Source organism: Psammomys obesus, unplaced genomic scaffold (assembly GCF_907164565.1).
Source record: "Psammomys obesus unplaced genomic scaffold, mPsaObe1.curated_primary_1811, whole genome shotgun sequence".
In the NCBI taxonomy this organism is placed as follows: domain Eukaryota; kingdom Metazoa; phylum Chordata; class Mammalia; order Rodentia; family Muridae; genus Psammomys; species Psammomys obesus.
The window spans coordinates 32,924,977-32,945,760 of NW_026587216.1; the positions used below are offsets into that span (position 1 = coordinate 32,924,977).

Sequence of the window (20,784 nt, forward strand, 5' to 3'; positions counted from 1 at the left end):
TGTTATTAATTCATGAAGTAAAAAACATTTTGGCTTTTGGCACAAGATAACTCTCCCACGGGTTTTAGATCATCAGTAGATGTTGTGGTATAATATTCACTGGTTATGTATGTCATGTCCAGCCTGTAACTGTTCTTTCAGAGGATATTTCATACCCACTAGTGTCCCCACATCAGAATGCTCAAGAACAAACATTTGGTTATATCTGGTTAACATTTGCACATAAACATGCAGAACAGAGAGGGCTCATAAAAAGAATCTATGACACAGACAACAAAATAAAGGTCAAAAGTAGGGAAAAGGAAAATGAGGTATGTAGCACAAGGCTTCAGGACTGGAAAAATACACAACTGAAAACACTTCAAAACCAGGGAAAGGTCTGCTGCTCTGCTTGTGCTTAGTGATCAACACTCCTCTGTTTGCATCACAAACAGAGTCAGGCTCAAGCAACTCCTTGTCCTCTCATCTAAAAGCTGCCTGGACTAAAGGAATCAGGAGTTCAGAGGACTTAAATAATTACACATCAATCAATGGGGAACATACAGTCTTTCCTCCACCAGTCCTTGGCTGGCCCCACAATAACCTAAGTTCTTAAAACAGGAATCTAGCATAGCCAAATTTTTGCAGAATGCAGGGAATCTTAGGAAAGAACGGGGAGATAGACCTGGAGGGGACAGGAGCTCCACAGGAGAGCAACAGAACCAAAATATCTGGGCACAGGGGTCTTTTCTGAGACTGATACTCCAACCAAGGACCATGCATGGAGATAACCAAAAACCCCTGCACAAATGTAGCCCATGGCAGCTCAGTGTCTAAGAGGATTCACCAATAATAGGACCAGGGACAGTCTCTGACATGAACTCATGGGCTGGCTCTTTGATCACCTCCACCTGAGGGGGGAGCAGCCTTACCAGGCCACAGAGGAAGACAATGCAGCCAGTCCTGATGAGACCTGATAGACTAGGGTCAGCTGGAATGGGAGGAGGACCTCCCCTATCATTGGACTGGCGAAGGGGCATAGCAGAAGAAGAGGGAGGGCGGGATTGGGAGGGTATGGGGGAGGGGGCTACAGCTAGGATACAAAGTGAATAAACTGTAATTAATAAAAATAAAATAAAAAATTTAAAAAACAGGAGTCCAGAAGTCATCCTAGATATCTTTCACCCACACACATCAAATTGCTCACTATTTTTCTCAAATCTGTTCAGTTCCGACCATTCTAACAACCTTAACACTACCAGTGTAACTCCTCCCTATGACTAAGCTAGTTCCCACAAACCCACCTCTTATACTGAATGCAGACAATTCACCAAGTAGTGAATGGGGTCATCTACTGCAGGCTAAGAACCTCAGCAGCCTTGCAGTGACTTTCAGGAGACAGGACATTTGGGTCCTTGTGGTGGTACAATGTATCCTTCATTCACACTCACTGTGCAGGCACTCTACAGCTGAGCTCTTCAAGCTCCAAGAGTAACAACAGTCTGTTCCTTGTACCCCCATGAGGATAGTGACTGTTTTGAAAAAGACAACTCCAGAACACAAACTGCCACCTACAACTGACCATCACTTTTCATGTGCTGCACATGTTGGCCTTCTTCTATTGTACACTTCATAACTTAAGAATCATCTTGAAGAGCACCAAGTGGCAGGAACAGACCCAACTCCTCCCAAGGGCACCTAGGGACCCCAATTGTCACAATCAGCCCCTGCCTTGCTGTGAGCTTAAACTCTCACCACTGCTTGCCTCCAAACCATAAATAACTTCCAGCACAATTATCAATTATTGCCTTTATCACAGTATCTGTTGTATTTGGACAGATCCTCTTTTTTTGCCATATGGTCAAATAATACTCATCCTTGAAAACTCAACTGAAGGATCATCACTTCAGGTCACTTCTGATGGTAGAAGCTATCCCTTTCTTGTACACCCATACACCCCTGAACACATCACAATTAACAATGAAATAAAGGACTGTTTGATATTGTGAGATGCTACTCTATATAACCTTTCTGTAAGCAAGGAAAAAAAAATAAGCAGCAGATTCCTCAACTGGTTTTTCAATGTGCATATCCCAATCTGATCCTCAGTAACTCAGCTGTAACTATACCAAAATAAAACTGCATAAAATAAAATAATGAAATATTATCAAGAATAAATGAGGGCTGATGAGCTGGCTCAGGGGGTAAGGGCACCTGCCACTCAAGCCTGGCAACCAGAGTTTGATCCCCAGTATGTAATGGTAGAGAGAACCAGCTCTCCCTCCCACAAGTTATCCTCTGACCTGCAAATGCTTGGCATGCAGCACACCCATGGTGTTCTACAACCCTCTGTAACTCCAGTGCCAGCGCATCTGAGACCCACTTCCATATTTATTAGCATTTTTCCAGCATTTCTCTCATAGAAGTGTGACCATGAAAAGGCCTGATGCAAAGGCACATGACACCCGTGACTCACGACAAGCCGGTACATACTGAAGATAAGACTGCCAGTTCACTTTGTTGGCTCGAACTTCGGCAGCCTTGGCCGCAATGATGTTAGTTGGGACAGCAGCATCCACCGCACCTCGAATGTCCATTTTGGTCATCTAAATCTTATGATCTTGAATGTGTCTCCACAGATCTTTAATTTAGGGTCAAGATAAAAACAGAATAGCCGGCATCATTTTTTTTTAATTACTAGTATTAATACACCCCCATTCACTTCATTTAACTTAAATATTAAATATCCTAAGACTGGATGGCATTAACATATTTGAAATCGTGTCCACCACTCCATAAATGGGCTTACTATTGGCTTGTTATTTTCCAAGGAAGAGTTTTCAATTGTTAGCCTTAATATACGATGAGATGTTTAAAACATGACCATTTAAAAGACTGACAGCAAAATTAGAAATTAAACAGAATATTAAACAGGACTCTTTGACCATCTTTGGTACAAAGGGCTTTGAATATGCTTTTAAAAAAATGCACTTAGTTCAAATCTATTCAATTATGTTCCAATCTCTTCTACAGAAAATAAAATACAAAAAAAAAAAAAAAATGAAAAGACCACTTATGGTAGTTTATTTGGTCTCTGTCTCAATTTGCAGAAACATATTAACTCCTTTCTTTAAAATTACTAATTCAAAATAGAATACAGCAAGTGGCATGGTGGATGTTCAAAAACCAATGCCTTTCTTTCCAACAGAAATTGACAACATATTTTCAAAATCCATACCGAGAGAAATGTCTGGAACAACTTAGGTAAAGCCAACAACGGGAGCGTATTCTCACAAGAAAAAAAAAAAAAAAAAAAAAAAAGTACAATAATGAGCATTTTAAAAAATCCTCAGCCCTCAACTTACAGATAAAGGTTAAACCTCCTCTTACTACGATACAAAAACCTGACTTCCCATTCCCAAAATTTATGCTCTTGCCACGACCATAAGAAGGTAAAAAAAATCATACCCAAGTTCTATTCCGTGTTCCCAATGTGCTTAGTCAGTGTGGAACTTAATTTCTCTGTGTGGGGGACCTGCTGTCTAAACAAGCAAGGTCTGCGCAGACTGCCGCTCCCCGGTCGAACCGGCTCCATCCGGGAAAGGCTGGAACCTGGGGCACAGAGGCGCCCTCCCGGGAGGCCCTGGCCCCAGCCTGCCCACCCCCGCGCGCTCTCTCCGGTCCCCCGCCTGGAAGGCCCCGGGGTTCCGCGGACCCCGGCGGAGCCCGCGGGGAAAGCAGCCTCCCCTCCTCCGGAGCCGGGGAGGGGCCCCGGGCCGCCTCACCTGGATAGCCGCGGGGGCAGGAGGGCCGCACGGGTGGGCAGTCGCTGGTCGAGCTCCCAGGCCTCAGCGGCCGCCGGACACCCCGGAGCAAAGCGTCGGCGACTCCGCGGGAGACGTTAGGAACCTCACCCGGAGGGAGCCGGAAGAGCTGCGAAGTGACAGCGGCGTCTGGCACGTGAGCACGGGCACGTGACCGCGGCGGAGGGCGGAAGCCGAGAAGGCCCAAAACTGCTGGGAGCGTGCGCGCTGAGCCTGCTCGGCTCACCACACTGGGTACACTGGGTACTTGAGGCGGCAGAGCTCCTGACCCTGCAGGCTACCAGTGCCAAAGAAGCCAAAACTCCCAACATCAGTCTTTGGAGAAGTTTGGATTGAACATATCAGTGAACCAAGCATTCAGAATCAGATTTTAAGCATACAACTGAGCTTGATGGAGGTTGCATCGAATCTGTAGATTGCTTTTAGCAGGATGGCCATTTCACTCTATTATGCTTTTTATAATAGCAAAGCAAAAATAGGAAACAAACTGCAATAGTAACCTTGAGTTGTCATGACAAAATACTGTAAACTAAGCAGAGCAATCAAGCAAAAAAAAAAAAAAAAAGTGTTTCTCAAGCTAGCCTAGAGTGCATACCTGCAACGCCAGTACTTGGGAGGCTGAGGCAGGAGGATCTCCAATCCCCGACTATCCTGATCTGCACAGGGAGATCCTGGAGTATGTTTTGTTCTTTTGTTTCGTTTTTGTTTTTTGTTTTTGAAGAAGGAGGGAAATGTGTTAATTTCTCAAAGATCTGGAAACTGGAAGTCCAACATTAATTTGAATTCTTGGGTTCCGACTTCTCTCTGTGCACTACAAGGTGAGGAATGATCAGCATCCTCTTGTCCTTCATGGTGAGGATTAATTGTTCTAGGGGATCAAGCCTTTTTAAACATCCTTTGAACTTGATTACATGCATAAAGCCCCAAATGCACTCACATTAAAGGCTGGAAATTTAATACATGGACTGAGGAAGAGAGACTATAATACAATATTATACCCTGACAGGCAATAGCAGGTATTCAAAGCAAATTTACATAACACTGACCTAGAATTATACCCACCAGAATGTTCTCTTTTTACTTCTGTTTACAGTGCTAGACTTTGAAAAATAGAACCACAACTGAGTTACATCCCAGCCCTTTGGAGTGTTTCTTCATATGGGTTAATTCTGGAAAATACAATATTATCTGTTTATTTTTACTTTTTACTTTAAACACTTCCTATAATTCCATGCATTTTTATCAGCAATGATTAATTTCATTTTCTGTTTTTTATTTAATTCTTTGATGCATATGTATCTTGGTCATATGCCTCCCCCATTACTCCCTCTTATTCCCCTTTCATGTCAGGAAGGCTTTTTCTCAATATATCCAACCTGCTTTCATTTCTTTTTTACTTTCTATAACTGAACTTTCTCCTCTTCCTCCTCCTCCTCCATTTTCTTCTTCTTCTTTATATTTTTCACAACAGGATTTCTCTGTGTAGCCTTTGCTGTCCTAGACTCACTTTGTAGACCAGGCTGGCCTCAAACTCACAGCAATCTGCCTGCCTCTCCCTCTCTGAGTGCTGGTATTAAAGACATGCACCACCATGCCCCACATTTTTCTTCTTCTTTAATTTTATTGTATTTTTAAGTTAAATATGACTGCATACTTTCTCTTTCCGATGTTCCTCAGCTTCCTCTTAAATTCATGGTCTCTATTTACTTAATCATTGGTTACATATATTTATGTTAATATATTCCTGGATGTGATTATTATTATTACACAAATACAACCTGTTGGGTTGACGTAGTATTGTTTGTATGTGTGTGGTTTTATGGCTGACCGCTTGGTATTGGATTATCAGTTAGAGAGCTCATCCCTGGCGAACTCTCCCTCTCTGCAGCTTTTAATTGCTTGTAGCTCTTCATAGTGGCATGTCAGCTTTTGCTGTCATTGTTCAGATCTTCATGTTTAAGCAGCCAAATTGTTGCAAGTTCATGGGTCTAGTTTCCTCATCATATCCAGAAGTCACAATCTTGTAGCAAACTGCCTTGACCTCCAACTCTTAAAATCTTTCTTCCAAGATGTCTTTTTGTATCAACTGGATCTAGCCTCCCTAGGCCAACAGTTTTCTCCACTGGGACCAATTGTGGCTTTCTGTAATGGTCTTCATATGCTGCAAAAGAAGTTTTTTTGATGAAGAGTGAGACTACACTTAGCTGTGGGTATAAAGGTAAGTACTTATAACACAATTAAGAATTATACTGGTTTAGGAAAATGATAGCAGTAAGCTCTGCTCTGAGAGCCATGACCTCACTGGCCACAGAACCCACGAGTTTAATTAGTGTTGCTTGCATGTACATGTGTGTGGGGGTTATTTATGGTTCATAGGCAACTTACCAGTGGCTATACCCCTGAAAAATATACTCTACACCCCCAGTAGCCATTAACTGCCATTGCTTCCAAGATGGAGTAGGGACGGAAGTGGCTTATGTGTCCATCCCCATCCATGCTAGAATATTGAAAGACCTTGTCTCATGTAGGTCTTATGCAAGTAACCACGATTGCTATGATTTCATTAATCCAAAAATCCATGTCCTGTATAGAAACTAGCTTCTCAAAGCACTTAGATCTATCCTCTGGACCCTACATTCTTTATGACCTCCTCTTCCATAATATGCTCTAAGCCTTGGATGAGAAGGGAATATTGCTATATGTCCCATTTAGGACTGAACACTCAACAGCCACTTATTCTCAATACTTAGACTAGTTGTGGGTCTCTGCATTACTTCCACAAAAGCTTCTCTGGCCAAGGCTGAGAGTAGCACTAACCTATGTGATAAACATAATATTTAGAAGACAGTTTGACAACATGTCCATTTAGCAAAATCATATGACTTCCTCGGCCATTGGCTTTTGGCCAGTCTGATATAATTTCCCTGCTATGAGTTGACCCTAAAGTCCAATCAAAAGTAATTACTATGTCATTCATGCCATTACTTCACTAGTGTACATGGTGTGTGTGGGGTGTGGGAGGGTTACATACCAGTGTGTGCATATGTGTGTTTGGGTGTATGTATACATGTGGAGGCCAGAGGTCAGACTTAGGTATCATTCCTCAGGAGATATCCCTCGTGTGTGTTTGTGTATGTGTGTGTGTGTGTGTGTGTGTGTGTGTGTGTGTGTGTGTGTGTTTTGCTGTGACCTGGGGCCTCCTGATTATGCTAGACTAGCTTGACCAGTGAGCCCCAAAGGTCCTCCTATCTCTGCCTCCCCAGTGCTAGAATTACAGACATGCGCCACCACATCCAGCTCTTTACCTGAGTGCTGGAAACCAAACTCAGGTCCTTACTCTTCAGTGGCAAACACATTATTGACTAAGCTATTTCCCCAGACCCATGTGTTCCTTCTAACCGTCAAAAACTAAGGTTGGGATTCATCAATAAAGACATCTGGACCTGAAGTTTGCTTTATGAGCATTTATTTTCATTTTCCATTTCCTATATAGATACAAGGTTTTTCAGGAAATTTATTTCCCCTTAACTAACTTTGTTGTTTGCATCTTTAGAGGGATTTATCATTTCACCTAATTACCTAATTGGTTATTACAAAGTTATCTATAATATTTACCTATTATTAATCTGATTAGTACTGAGATTGCCTTTTTTATTCCAGGTATTAGCAATTAGTACTATATTCCTTCTACCTCTTTTTCTCTGTCTCTCTGTTTCAGGAGTGGGGCACGTCTATCCATCTGTCTGTCTGCCTCTTTGCCTGTCTGCCTGTCTCTGTCTCTATCTCTGTGTCTCCAAAGCTAATGACAAAACCCAGGGCTGATGCCCAATATTTAGGGACCGTATTTTTTGTTTTTATAGGTATCATCAAGCTTTTTGCTTGCTCCTGTGGTAAAGTAAATTGGGCCACTGTCATTCTGTCTTGACCAGTAGAAATCTAGACATGGAAAACATGTGTAAGGGGGAGTTTTTGTATAGGAAAAGCAGAAAGGGATTATGTGCTAGTAACAAACTCAAAAAAAAAACAACTGAAACAGTAACTTTAATGTTTTCAAGAGTCAAGAAAATAAGCTTGTTGTACAGGTACTTAACTTATAATCTCAGTGCTCCAGATGTGGAGGCAGGAGGAGCCAGAGTCCAAAGTTAACCTTGGTTACATAGTAAATTCAAGGCCACCTTGGGTATGAGGCCCTGTCCAAAAAAAAAAAAAAAAAATTCCCTGCTTTATTTCCAGTCCAAAAGTCAATTGACAAATTAGATTTTTATCTAACTACATTCAGGATCTTTCTTTTCAGAACAGCTTCTTGCCATCCTCAACCAGCTTTGTGCATTTTGCAGCATCATTTGTACCCTGTGTTTAACAAGAATACTAATCTCTATTACTGCTATTTTAATACGCTGGATGTTTCTGCTATCAGGGTCCAAGCCATAGTGGGTGTCTTGACAACAAAGAATAGATGCAGATGGCCAAAATGTGTGCATCCCAATAAAAATCACTGAAGGGCTCTAGCAGGCTGGTCCGTGGCAAGCACAGGCCTGAGCATAGCAAACATAGCACCAACAGGTTTTGCTTTTACCTTTCTCCCCCTTGCTAAACTGTTAGATTACATTCCTGAAGCTGTCTCCCAAGGTCCGTTCCCTTGTTTGAACATTCCTAAGACTGATTACTAAGGGCCAACTATCAAAACACGAAGGTCTAGAAACCAAAGTTTTTTATTTTAATTAAAATATCCAATAAGAACTTACCAACACACCCTAGATCATTCTAACACACACCTCACCCTTTTTCCTCTTAAAATTGACACGTGAAAAGCTATTTGCTGATGTTTCTGCCTGATTCAGATTCAGCCACCTTGTCTCTTTGCTTTGCTTAATAAAGTATGTCTTCAAATTTGGTTTGTGCTTGGAAATTGGTGTTTGGGTGTGGTCTGTGCCTAATCCTAGGTCAAGAGTTGAGTCTCTCCCCACAATAGAAGGGTCCCTTGCATCTTGAGATGTCAACATTATCTGAGGATAGGATGGATATTTGAAGCAAACACCTGAAAAGCCAAATATGGAAATCATTTCTTCCTACAACTTCCATTAATAACTTAGCAGCTATTGCCTGTGGGTTGAATGTGAGTGAAACTGAAATAGGCTGAGATTGGAAGAGATGTTCTTATGTTCTCAAATGTTCCTCTGTACCACCCACATGAAGTTTCTTTCATAAGTCAGTTTGAATTCAGACCTTAGCCTGTTATATGGCTATCACATAAAAGCATTTTATATGTAATGTTGTTTATTTGAGCAAAAACTGAATTGCTGTTCACTGATCTTACTTAAATCTACAGTGAAAGAAAAAACAAGTAGAGCAGAAAGATATGAAAGACATGTAGTTTTGTGAGGAAGGGGGGCTTGAGTGACTTTAGAGTTGTGGGCAAGAAAAGTTCAAAACCAGAAATATGATGGTACTATTATCAGTTTGACACGATTTAGAATCACATAGAAGATGAACCTCTTGGTGTATCTGGGATGGAGTTTCTAAATTAGGTTAATTGAGATAGAAAGACTCACCCTCAGTTTGAGTGACACAGCACCATGGCCTGGAGTAGGGGACTAGTTATTATTCAGCCTCATTCAAGTTCTTTGGACACAGGCAGCATACAGTCAATTCTTTCCTTGCTGATCTCCAAGAATATCCTCAGGCAGTATTCAGGCCTAGTTGCCTCCTACTATAAACCATCAATGTTTCTCTGTACTCTCATGTTGCTACTGACAATTGAACACTATTTAAGAATTTGTCTGTGTCTTATTCCATAAGGCAAGATACAACTTCTGCAACAGAAGGAAAGAAAATGGGCCAAGAAAGACAGGTCAAACAGTGATCTATAAGCCACAGGACTCTCGGAGCACACTCCAAAATCCTGGGAAGTAAGCACAGGAAAGTCATAGCACTTCTGTGCACTTCAGATTAGAGGCTCCAGAAGTTGCTGCCTTGCCTAGGTCTGGTGGGAGGACTCCTCTGTGCAGAGCACAGTGGCAGTATGCCTCAACATCTGTAGACAGAGAAGTTGAAGCCCAAGATCACAAATCATGTTCTCTGTTCAGTTCTCAGAGCTTATAGGCCCAAGGCTTTCCTGTTTCAAAAAAGGAAATATTTATTGTGTGTTTGCACAAAAAACATCAAAGGCTTTTCATTAATTGCACCTTGTCTATAAAGTCCATGAACAGAAACAATTATGCCACCTGCTCAAACTAATCTCTAGTGAGAGGGAGAGGAGAGTACCTGATTGCCCACGAGCTCATGTTTGTGAACGTTCCTTATCAATAAAAACCTAAAAGACATGTCTGTGGTCCCAAAGACATGTGTCATGAGCAAATACACAATGTATATATACTTGTGCTTCATGGGCCCTGTAGCTATGGTTTTAATCAACTACAAACTGAAATTTTTTTTCTTGAAAATTATGTGCTTTGTGGCTAGAGAGATGGCTCAATGGTTAGAAGTGTTTGTTGCTCTTCCAAACAATGAAGGTTCAATTCCCAACACCCCCGGGTGGCTCACAGCTACCGATAACTCCAGTTTCAGCGGGATCAGATGCCTATGGCCACAATGGGCACACCAAAGCACAAACCAAAATACATAGTCATAACTGAAAATAATAAATAAATAAACTTTTTTTTTCTTACTACCCTTGAGCCGCTTGCAGATGTGGTCAGGTTTCACTTTATCGGATGTCTCTGTAATGACTCGTCACGATAGCCGCCAAGCAGTTCCCTGTCTGGACTGACAACCACAGCACAGCAGCAGCACTGGTGTCATGGAGTTTGGGGGGCTCTGCGTTCATAAAGACACAAAGACGGCAAAATCGGAAGACTGCCATGAGCAGATGGGGAGCTGCCTACCAGGTACCCACCCACAGATGGCATTCACAACACACTTACATGACACTTGTTCTCTTTGAAACAGTGTTACAGCCAAGTGACTTATAAAGAAGAAAATCTCTTTACTCACCTACAGGGGGCAGTCATGGCATACACGCTTAACGAGCAGCTCTCGCTGGACTAGAAAGCTAGGACAGGTGGATAAGCCACTGCTGATCCACAGAACCAATCGGCCTTATGCTCTGCATCCTATAACTTTGCAAGAAGGTCCCCCAGCAGACTCAGACATGGCCCAGCGTTAGCCAACCAAAGAACAGAGAGAATCCACTGGCGTTAATAAAACCAGATGACGAGACCCCAGTGGGGCAGTTTTTAGGAAAACATGCCCAGCCTTTCCCAAGAAAGCCAACAGGACCTCAAGGAGCATCTTTTCGGGCAAGCTGTCTGGGTACAACTGCTGCGCCTGCTCAGAGCAGGGAGAGGTTATTATTCCAGTGTTCACCAAGACACAGAAAATAAAGCGGACTCTCAGGCTGTGGCTGGTACCAAGGTAAGACGACCTTCATAATACCCACTGTCTTTGGTGGGGAAATGGTTAATCTGAAAAGAATACAAAGCCAGTAGCCAGTTTTACTATCATTGGTCACAGTTGATTATTGAAGATTTATCAAAAAAAAAAACTTTGAGACAATCGTTAAGAAATCTAAAAACTTGAAAATTACCTGGTGTCCAGTTTTCTCCATCCTAAACAGCTTTCCTTTGCCATTGCTTTTTTTTAATTTTTGTTTTGTTTAATGATTTGCAGTTGTTTGTTTAATTGTTATGATTTTGTGCTAGAGACTGGAGCCCTGGCCTCAAGCATGCTAACCAGGTCCACAACCACTGAGCTACATCTTCATTGTTTGGGCTGTTTGTTCGTTTTTAAGAGATACTGTTTTTAAAAGCAGAAAACCTATACTCAGTTTCTTTAGCTATAGCTATTAGCTCTTGGATGGTTTTCTCTATTATAAATATTATATGCTAGATAGTTGGGCAAGAAAAAATGGTCTGCCTTCTGACAATAGTGCTACAGAATGATAAACTTCTATAGGAACATGAATATTAATGAACTCAGGGGTACTGTTTTTAACTGTATAGCTTCCCTAAGGTGCATTTTCTAAGTGTGAGTTTCTGCCATTAGTCCATTTTTTACTTTCTAGAGAGACATTGCTCCTATTCAGTGTTGTGTGTTTATTTATAGAACGTGTACAGTGTAAGACAGCAAATCCTCTTAACTATTAATAGAAGTATCTCTTAAAAGCTACTGGCATACAGGGGAATAGGCTTGTGTCAGTGTTGAAGAAATGATTGACAGAGCTCAGAAATGAATGATGCAAAACCAGACCACAAAAAACCTGTCCAAATAGTGAGCACTGGAAAACTCAGCTGTCCCTCGGCCACGGCTTGTACCCTGGCAGTGATCATTACATTGCCAGCTCTGCACTTAACTCTCTAGACCTTTCCTCTGATGTCATTTTAACTAATTGACCCAAGCAGAAGAAGGGTTAAAAGAAAAGAAAAATAAATTTATGGGGAGGCTTTTATTTTTCTGATGTATGTCAGCAGATTATGAATTCCTGACATTGCTCTCATTGTCATCAACTAAATACAGGGTTGATTTGATTAGCTCGACGCTTTTGATGTCTTCAGATAGAGTTTCACTATATAGCTAAAATTGGTCTCAAACTCAGAATCCTTCCGCATTAGTCTCCTCAGAACTGTAACTAAAAATGTGCACCCCATGGTCTCCTGAGTACTGTAATTAAAAATTTGTACCCCAAAGACTCCTGAGTACTGTAATTAATAATATGTACTACAAAACTAGCTAAGCATTAAGTCACTAAATTGAAACTAAAATGAAAGGATGTCATGGGTAATAGCCATTTACTTGTTTGTTTGTTTGTTTGTTTGTTTGTTTGTTTTTCAAGATAGGGTTTCTCTGTGTAGCCTAGGCTGTCCTGGACTCAATTTGTAGACCAGGTTAGTATCAAACTCACAGAGATCCGCCTACCTCTGCCTCCTTGAGTGCTGGGATCACAGCATGTGCCACTGTGCTTGAGTTGTTTATTTTTAATAAATATTTTATCAGTTCTTTGTGAATGTCATACTATGCGCTTTAATCATATTTATCATCAATTCCTCCCCTTAACTCTTCCCAGATCCACTTGCCAACCCGAATTTTGTGTCTTTTGTGTCTTCTTTTCTTTACTTAATAACCCACCAACTAGTTATTTATTAGGAAGTATTTAAAAGTATCTGTGGTTGGTTGAGTTCAAGTATGCAGATCTGAAAAATATGGAACCCTTGGATAAAGAAAGCCAACTGTGTATGCAGCTGGATACATATACATCTTTACATAGCTATACAACACAGAGAAATGTTTTATATGTATGTGTGCTATCAGAGTTTTAGATGTATGAAGGGTATACTGTACTTGAAATCACATGAAAACAGAATGTCAAGGATCACCAGGATACCTTCCAACAGCATTCTGTAACCCGCTACACACTGTTGGTCCTGGACAGTCCAATATGTCATATTGACCTTGACCTGTTACCCCAAATAATCAGGTTCCAGCTTGTACACTAACCATTGACAGTAGCAGGCAGTGGTCCGTTTTTAATGCTGCTGTCCCTTTAGCCCCATTTTGCCTTTAAAGAAAACTTTCATATTGCATTTGAATATACAAATGATACATGTCTCTTCCTAGAAAGTGAAAGTTTGTTAGTATTCACTTGTTTGGATTGAACAAATCAATGAAGAGTTGTTATCTGCAAAACCTTGGACTAGGTGTTATAGAGAATTAAAAAAAAAAAAAGGTAGAGAAAAACCTGCCACCTCTTCTCTGTTGATTGGAAGAACAAATATACTGTCATATTATCAGTATTGCTCAAGGCTATCATAGAATACATATTTGATTACATTCTTTCAAACCAATAAGATAGTAAAACAATGAGAGATAGGATATTATCTGTCTTAATTGGGTTCTGTTGCTGTGAAGAGACACCATGACTGTGGCAACTCTTATAAAGAGAAACATTTAATTGGGTCTGGCTTACAGCTTCAGAGGCTTAGTCCATTATCATCATGTGGGAAGCATGGCAGTGTGCAGGAGAAATTGCTGAGAGTTTTGCATCTTGATCCACAGGCAGCAGAAGGAGACTGCGAGCCACATCGGGTGTAGCTTGAGCATATGAGACCTCAAAGTCCCACCTCCACAGTGACACACTGCCTCCAACAAGAACACACCTACTCCAACAAGGCCACACCACCTAATGTGGCCACTCCCTATGGGCCTATGGGAGCCATTTTATTCAAACCACCATGCCAAACTATCAATCATGGTAAAATGACTGCAAAAGCTCTAAAGAAAAAGAGGAAGAAGTAAAATTAAAGTGGTCATGAAATTATCTCTAAAAATTGAGAGAAAATAGTAAAAACTCATACAAAGAGTAAAAGGGACATAGGTTAACATGCAGCTCAGGGCTGGGGTTAGCGATAAAACCTTCAAAATTCCTCACGCTCAGCCTCACGCCTCAAGAAAACTGATCAAAAATGTACCACAAACAACTTCATAGAAGACTACAACACACTTAGAAGGAAAAGAAGAGAAAATAGAGCATTACACAAAGAATTCCCAGACCTCAAAAGCAGTTTATAAAACAAAAAAATCAATAAGCTGTGCCTTATCAGAATCTTTTAAACTTACTTTGCAAAATCCCCTATTAAGAATATGAAAGATGAAGCTGGGCACAGTGGTACGTGCCTGTAATCACAGCACTCTGAGAGGCAAAAGCAGGCAGATCTCTGTGAGTTTAGGCCACCCTGGTCTACGAAGTGAGCACAGAAGTTACACAGAGAAACTCTGTCTTGCGGGAAAACAGAGTATGAAAATTAGCTTTTAAATGGCAAGAGAAATCTGCAAACCTCATGAATTTGTTATTTTTCTTCTTGCGATGGCAAAAGAGAGAAGCCTGACAAAAGCAATTAATAAGGATTTATTTGTCCGATAGTTTGAGGGGATACAATCTGTCATTGAGGGGAAGGCGTATTAACAGCATATTAGCAGGGGACCCCAAGGTGGCAGGACTGTGCAAAACTTTTGGCAGCCTCACATCTTGGCAGAACAGAGACAGGAAGTGAGGTCACACCGTAGAACATCAAGACCCACCCCTAGCTACCCACTTATTCTAATAAGCCTTCATCTCCTAAATATTCAACACCCTTCCAAAACAGTACTGTCATGTAGAGACCAAGTATTCAAACACATTAGCCTATGAGGGACATTTCACAAACTGCTACCCTGAATCTATAAAAGCCCTTGAATCAAGTAGAGAAAGAAAGAAAGAAAAAAAGAAAGAAAGAAAGAAAGAAAGAAAGAAAGAAAGAAAGAAAGAAACTCAGAAAAAAGAAAACAATCTAACTAGCACATGGGCAAAGTTATGAAGTGATAACTCATCAACTAGCATCTAAAGAGGACAGATAAACACAGGGAAAGCTATTCAACAGTATCAGCCACAGATAACGGCAAATCAAAACCACAGTGGGGGAAAAAATACTATATACCTAGCATAACTGCTACTAGTAGACAAAAAGAATGCCTGAAAAAGCCAAAAGGAGCCAAACTATTAGCCATTTACAAAAACAAACAAAATGAAAAACCCCAAAACCTGTAATGTACAAATTCAGTAAATATTTGCATATATAGATGGAATATAGTTATAATGAACTTTCCTTACCTGGGATGATGGTGCTCCCTCCAAAAGCCAAAGATCACCTAACAAAACCCCCAATAGCAGACCTGAGACATCCTCTTTGAAATTGTTGGCTAGGGGTGTCTACGAGACTCCTAGGACGTCCAGCCTATTGCTGTTTCCTTTCTTACCCCTCCTGGAGCAGCGCCTTCTTCGACAGCCGCTCTTGTAGCACTGAGAACGCCGGTAACTGCCTTTCTTCTCCTTCACTTCCGCATCACTTGTCCCTCCAAACTTCTCCACTGGAGGCTTCAGAAAGTCACCCTTCCAGCTTTTTCTTTTCATACTCACTGGTTGCAATGCCTAACTGCTCGGTGATTTCTTGAACGCAGTTTTGATTTTGAGCTTTGCCGCCTTTGTTTTCAAAAGCACGGTGTCATCTTTGGAAACACCCTCTCTAACTTCTCCTAAGTCATGGGCTTAGACATCTGTGAGATTTAGGTTCCACCCCTCTTCTTCAAATATTGCACTACCAGTATCAACAGCCACATCTTTAGGTTGGTTCCTCTTATTCTCCCTAAGCCCTGGACTTTTGGCTGCTACAACCTGGAGACCAACTTTTAGCCTGTTCAAATGCACCGTACTTGGAGCTTCTAGGCTTTCAGTGGGCATGTACACTCAACCAGAATACCCCTACTGACTCCCCAAGGTTTATATGGCTCTTGTTTCCCATCTCCCTCCCCCAATAAAGAGAGCTGTTTTACTAAAAACTGTCTCCGAAAAAAGCTGTTTCTCCCACACTCACAAAAACTGAGATCCTGCCTAACCCACCCCCACTGACTAACCTTCACTCCCTCCAGTGCAGCCTGGTGCTTGGATACCCTGAGGGGAAAAGCAGACCTGGGGCAACACATCTTAACTGTAGTGGCTAGTCCACAAATCTAGCCATGTGATAAAATCTCCCACAGTTCCAAGCATACATGCACAAACACACAAGTGCATGTAATACCTGGGAAATCTCAGTAACCTTTATGAATTGTGCCAATGCTAATCTCCTGGTCTTGATATTGAACCGTAGTTATGCAATCTTCATAGAAATAAATTGTATGTCCGTAATGCACTATTTTTTAGCAGTTTCCTGTGAATTTACACTGATTGCAGAATAAAAGGTTTTTAAAAAAAAATCCCACAGGAGGGTTAGATTAATGTTCCTGGCATGCTAATTGCTTACATTTATTCTTGTGGCTTTTCTAGTTCTTCCTTCTATATGGATCCTTGCCCAACTTCATTAAGTCAGTAGACTGAAGCTGTCAGACCAGGTTTAGAAGTAAAAAACAAGTTTGGAAATACTGTTGGTTACATACGGGAAGTTGGAAATCAGACGAGTGATGACATGAATTCTGGGTTTTCTAATTGATTCCCATGCTGAACTGGAATTGTAGAAGATACACTGTGGGCTGGGAAGATGGGTCAGTGGGTAAAAGAACTTAATGGGAGCGCACGAAGCCTTGCATTTGAAACTCTAGCATACACATAAAAGCTGAACATGGTTCTATTTTTCTGTAACCTCATCATAAAATGGCAGAGATAGGCAGAGTCCTGAAACTCACCAGCCAGACAGCCTAGCTGAAACAGATGAACTTCTTGTTCAGAGATAGACCCTGTCTCAAGGGAATGAAGTAGAGGGCAAGCAATATCCTCCTCTGGCTTTCAGGTCACGTGAACCAACATGCTCACGGACATGCAACACACATGAAAGAAAAAAAACAAAGTAAGCAATATACCTGATACGTGACACTATTTCTAGAGAAACACAATGGCAACATCGATTCTTCCCTAATAAGAAACACACCAAAGTCATGAGAGCACCAAAGTCCAATTAGATGAACCAATGAGTTTATTGGGGTGAGTTACAGAATTAGTGGCGAGGGGTTACTCACAGGAGTACGAACAGCTCAAACAGAGCAGCAGCCTCAAAAGCCCACTCCAGCATGAATGACAGCTCATGAAATCTGGACCCCCTCCAGCTTACTGCAGAACTTGCAGGCAGCTGAACACATTGGAGGTTGTCTCCTTCAGACAGCTTAGCTGGTCTGACTATCTATGTAGCCTTTACTATTTATATATCTTTATGAGGGAGGGCCTTGTAAAACCAATAAATTTCAGGTCTTTTCTAAGACTTCTGAGTTCTTCCTTCCAGAATCTTAATGAGGCTCCCTTCAGAATTCCCAGGGTCCTTTTCTCCTCCTCCTCCACTTCCTTTTCCTTTTCTTCTTAAATAGGAGTTTACTCTGCAGCCCTGGCTGATCTGAAACTCACTGGGTGGACCAGGCTGGCCTTGATCTCATAGAAATTTACCTGCTCCTGCCTCCTGAGTACTGTAATCAAAGGTGTGGGATACCACCTATCCAAATGCCAAGAGTTTAGAGCCTCGGAGAAAAATAATGCTAAACAACTGTGAAACCAGCACTTGGTAGAGGTGGAGGCAGGAGTTCAAGACCAGCCTTGGCTACTGTGTGAGCCAGGGTTACATTTTAATTTTTAATTACTGCGCCAAAGAGATCCATGAAGCAAAAATACCTCCAACCTGTAAACTCCTTGCCCAAGGACAGAAGTATCTGTTGTTTATGGGAGATAAAAAGCCACACGTTTTCAGTCCCCTATCCACGCTTGTTTCACCAACTGTACTGGGCGTGCTTGGTCACATGTAGGCAGAGGGTGTGTTGGCAGCAAGTGTGTCAGATATATGCTTGCACCTGATTGGACCTGATGGGAAATACACGGCCTTATGGGGTTGCCTTTTTAAGCCTTTGCAAAATGTGACTCATGACCATTTTCTGGGAAGCCAGGAATAGACCTGGCCAGAGTTCATTTTCCTGTCCAGTATTTAGTTAAAGCTTGCTCCAAATTTGGCTCAAAATTATAATAGTGGTCTTATTCTCACCGGTGGTGGAGTGAGGGGGGGGATTAACACTACATAACAAATTTGATACCCTGACTCAAAAGAAGAAAAACGAAATGTGACCTGATGTTTTTAAATACAGCACTCCTAATGAGTCTTTCTCCATGAATTAATTACCAATTTCCTAACATGGTGCCGTACTACTCCTTCACACGGTGTACAGACATGCACCCTCTTTTCCTTCTCTTCATCAGATTTTTTTTTCTTCGTTAAGATGTTTGCTTCCTTACATGGCAAAGAGTACCAATGGGAGGCCAGATACACCCTGGGTCAGCAGCTTTCCAAGGTATAAGACATGGGAGAGAAAGAGACAGCATTACACCCAGTCTAGTGAGACCTCCATATCTGAATGGATATGGATGTCCATATCCATTGGACATGGAATGGATATAGATGTCCACCGTGTGTGCAGTCTTGCCCAGTGATAAATACGGTCAAGGATGAGACAGGAGAGCTGTTTCCTTAACACTGTTTTTTTACCTCATTCCAATGCCAATGCCTTTTCAGGACTCTGGTCCTAAATGCTCTCTTCTTACAGGCCTGTGTGATTCCTTGAACAGCTGATAAAACACTTACTTTGAGATCTTAAGCAGTGAGTGGAGAAAAGTAAATTCTAAGGACTCCAAAGCAACTACTAAAACCACAGTGCTTTGTATACGGAAGATACTGAAGAAAAAAGACAGGAAAAATACCTTAGCAAGAAAGCAATTACCCTCGTGGCATCCAGGAACTCACCATTAATGTGTTCTGAGGGCAATATTCCATTCTACTTGAGAAAGGGTGAATTGCTTAACACAAAGTATGTCTTTTCTTTCTGAAAGTCCTCTGAAAATAACTTCATAGCAATTAAGTCTTCTGACATTCTTTAACCTATTTTGGAAAGGCTCGTCCTGAGTTTGTCGGATTCTGTCTGCATTCTGTCTGTGGCCTGAATAGTTTCTGATAGTCCAGGACTTATTGAAAGGTCTTTCCCACTGAAGCAGAAGTGGATGTACTCAACAGGCTGCAGATCCAGGGCCTTGAGCTGTCCATAAACATGCTTACATTGTTTTCCTCAGATGGGCAGCGTAAACCAAAGCTTGAGAACAAAAAAGATGGCCTTCAGTGATTCAACTCTGGCCCACAGAACCCAGGACAAATTATGAAGAAAAAGAAAAAAAAAAAGGCGAGGGAAGAGGGCAAGTGTTGTCAGAAGGGCCAAAGGACATTATGTAACAAAATATATATATGGCTTTTGTTTCGTTACATAGTACGGTGACTACAGTTAGTAATAACAAATTGTTTATTTCAAAGATACTAAAGAATTTTGAACATTCTCTATACCCCCAAAACCACAAATAGGTGAGATGAAGCATGTTAAAAAGCTTGATGATTTAATCATTTAACATGTGTTTATATATCAAAACATCGTACTGCACCACCTTATAATTACACAAAATTGCTATATTTTAGTTTAAAATAAAAAAAGAAAGCGGTTTTAAGGACAAAACAAATTAAACAGAAATAAAGACAAATGGCTAGCTGCTATGGTTGGGTGTGTTCTCTAAACTACGTGGTGGAGGCTTGATCCATAGGGTGACAGTGTTAGGACATGGGGCTTAACAGGAAATGACTGGTCATGAGGGTGTAGCCGTCACAAATTAATGTCCTTGTCACAGGAGGGAGTTAATTATCACAACAGAAGTTTGTTACAATAATACCTTTGGATCCCCTCCACCCTCTCTTGCCAGCTTGCTCTCACCTTTCCACCTTTTACCATAATACAGCACGGCACAGCAGGTGCCAGTGCCATGTCCTTGAATTTGCTAGCCTCTGAGATCATGAGCCAAACAGACTTTCTTTCTTTTAAAATTGTCTAGTCTATAATATTCTGTGGTAGAAGCAGAAAATGTAGTAAGGTTGCATCACAACTCAGACAGCCTGTCTATATCTGCCAGGGAGGCTGTATTGTGCTAGAATGACAAACAAGACCTAAGTTATCACAGTGAGGTGAATCCCATAGCTTCACTCATCTGTGCTCCATGATCAGAATTAGGTCCATAGCCAATCGAATTGCAGAAGTGGCTGGACATGGCGAGAAGCCCAAGGTACCAGTGACATAAATACACACATAAACAATGTGCCACACCCTCCAATGAAACCACAAGCTGGGCATCAGTAAACCCCATTTGAAATTCTAATTGGAACACTTACAGTTAATCTCCACATCAGTTTGATTGGACTGAGACTCACCAGAGACATATCTTTGTGCTTGTCTGAGGAGGTTGCCAGAATAGAGTAACTGATAGTGAGTGATTTTATTCTGTGGGTTGAGTTCCCAAACACAAGGAAAATAAAAAAGAAAGAAAGGAAAGGAAAAGCCAGCTGAGTGCCAGCTGCTCTCTTCTCTACATCCTGATCCACTCAAATATAAGCAAGTAGCT

General features: G+C 41.4%; 1 protein-coding gene across 3 annotated transcripts in view; it reads right to left on the bottom strand.

Moving 5' to 3' along the window:
- The window catches only part of Atp6v1h (ATPase H+ transporting V1 subunit H), a 93,931-nt gene extending 89,992 nt beyond the window's left edge, over positions 1-3,939 (bottom strand). For 2 of the 3 annotated variants that reach the window (XM_055603334.1, XM_055603332.1), the window contains exons 1-2: positions 3,765-3,939; positions 2,473-2,620 (exon numbers count right to left, since the gene is read on the bottom strand). In XM_055603334.1, coding sequence (XP_055459309.1) covers positions 2,473-2,585 — 113 coding nt within the window. In that variant the 5' untranslated portion in view covers positions 2,586-2,620; positions 3,765-3,939. The other variant, XM_055603333.1, reaches the window with a different exon arrangement.
- Between the last annotated feature and the right edge of the window lie 16,845 nt (positions 3,940-20,784).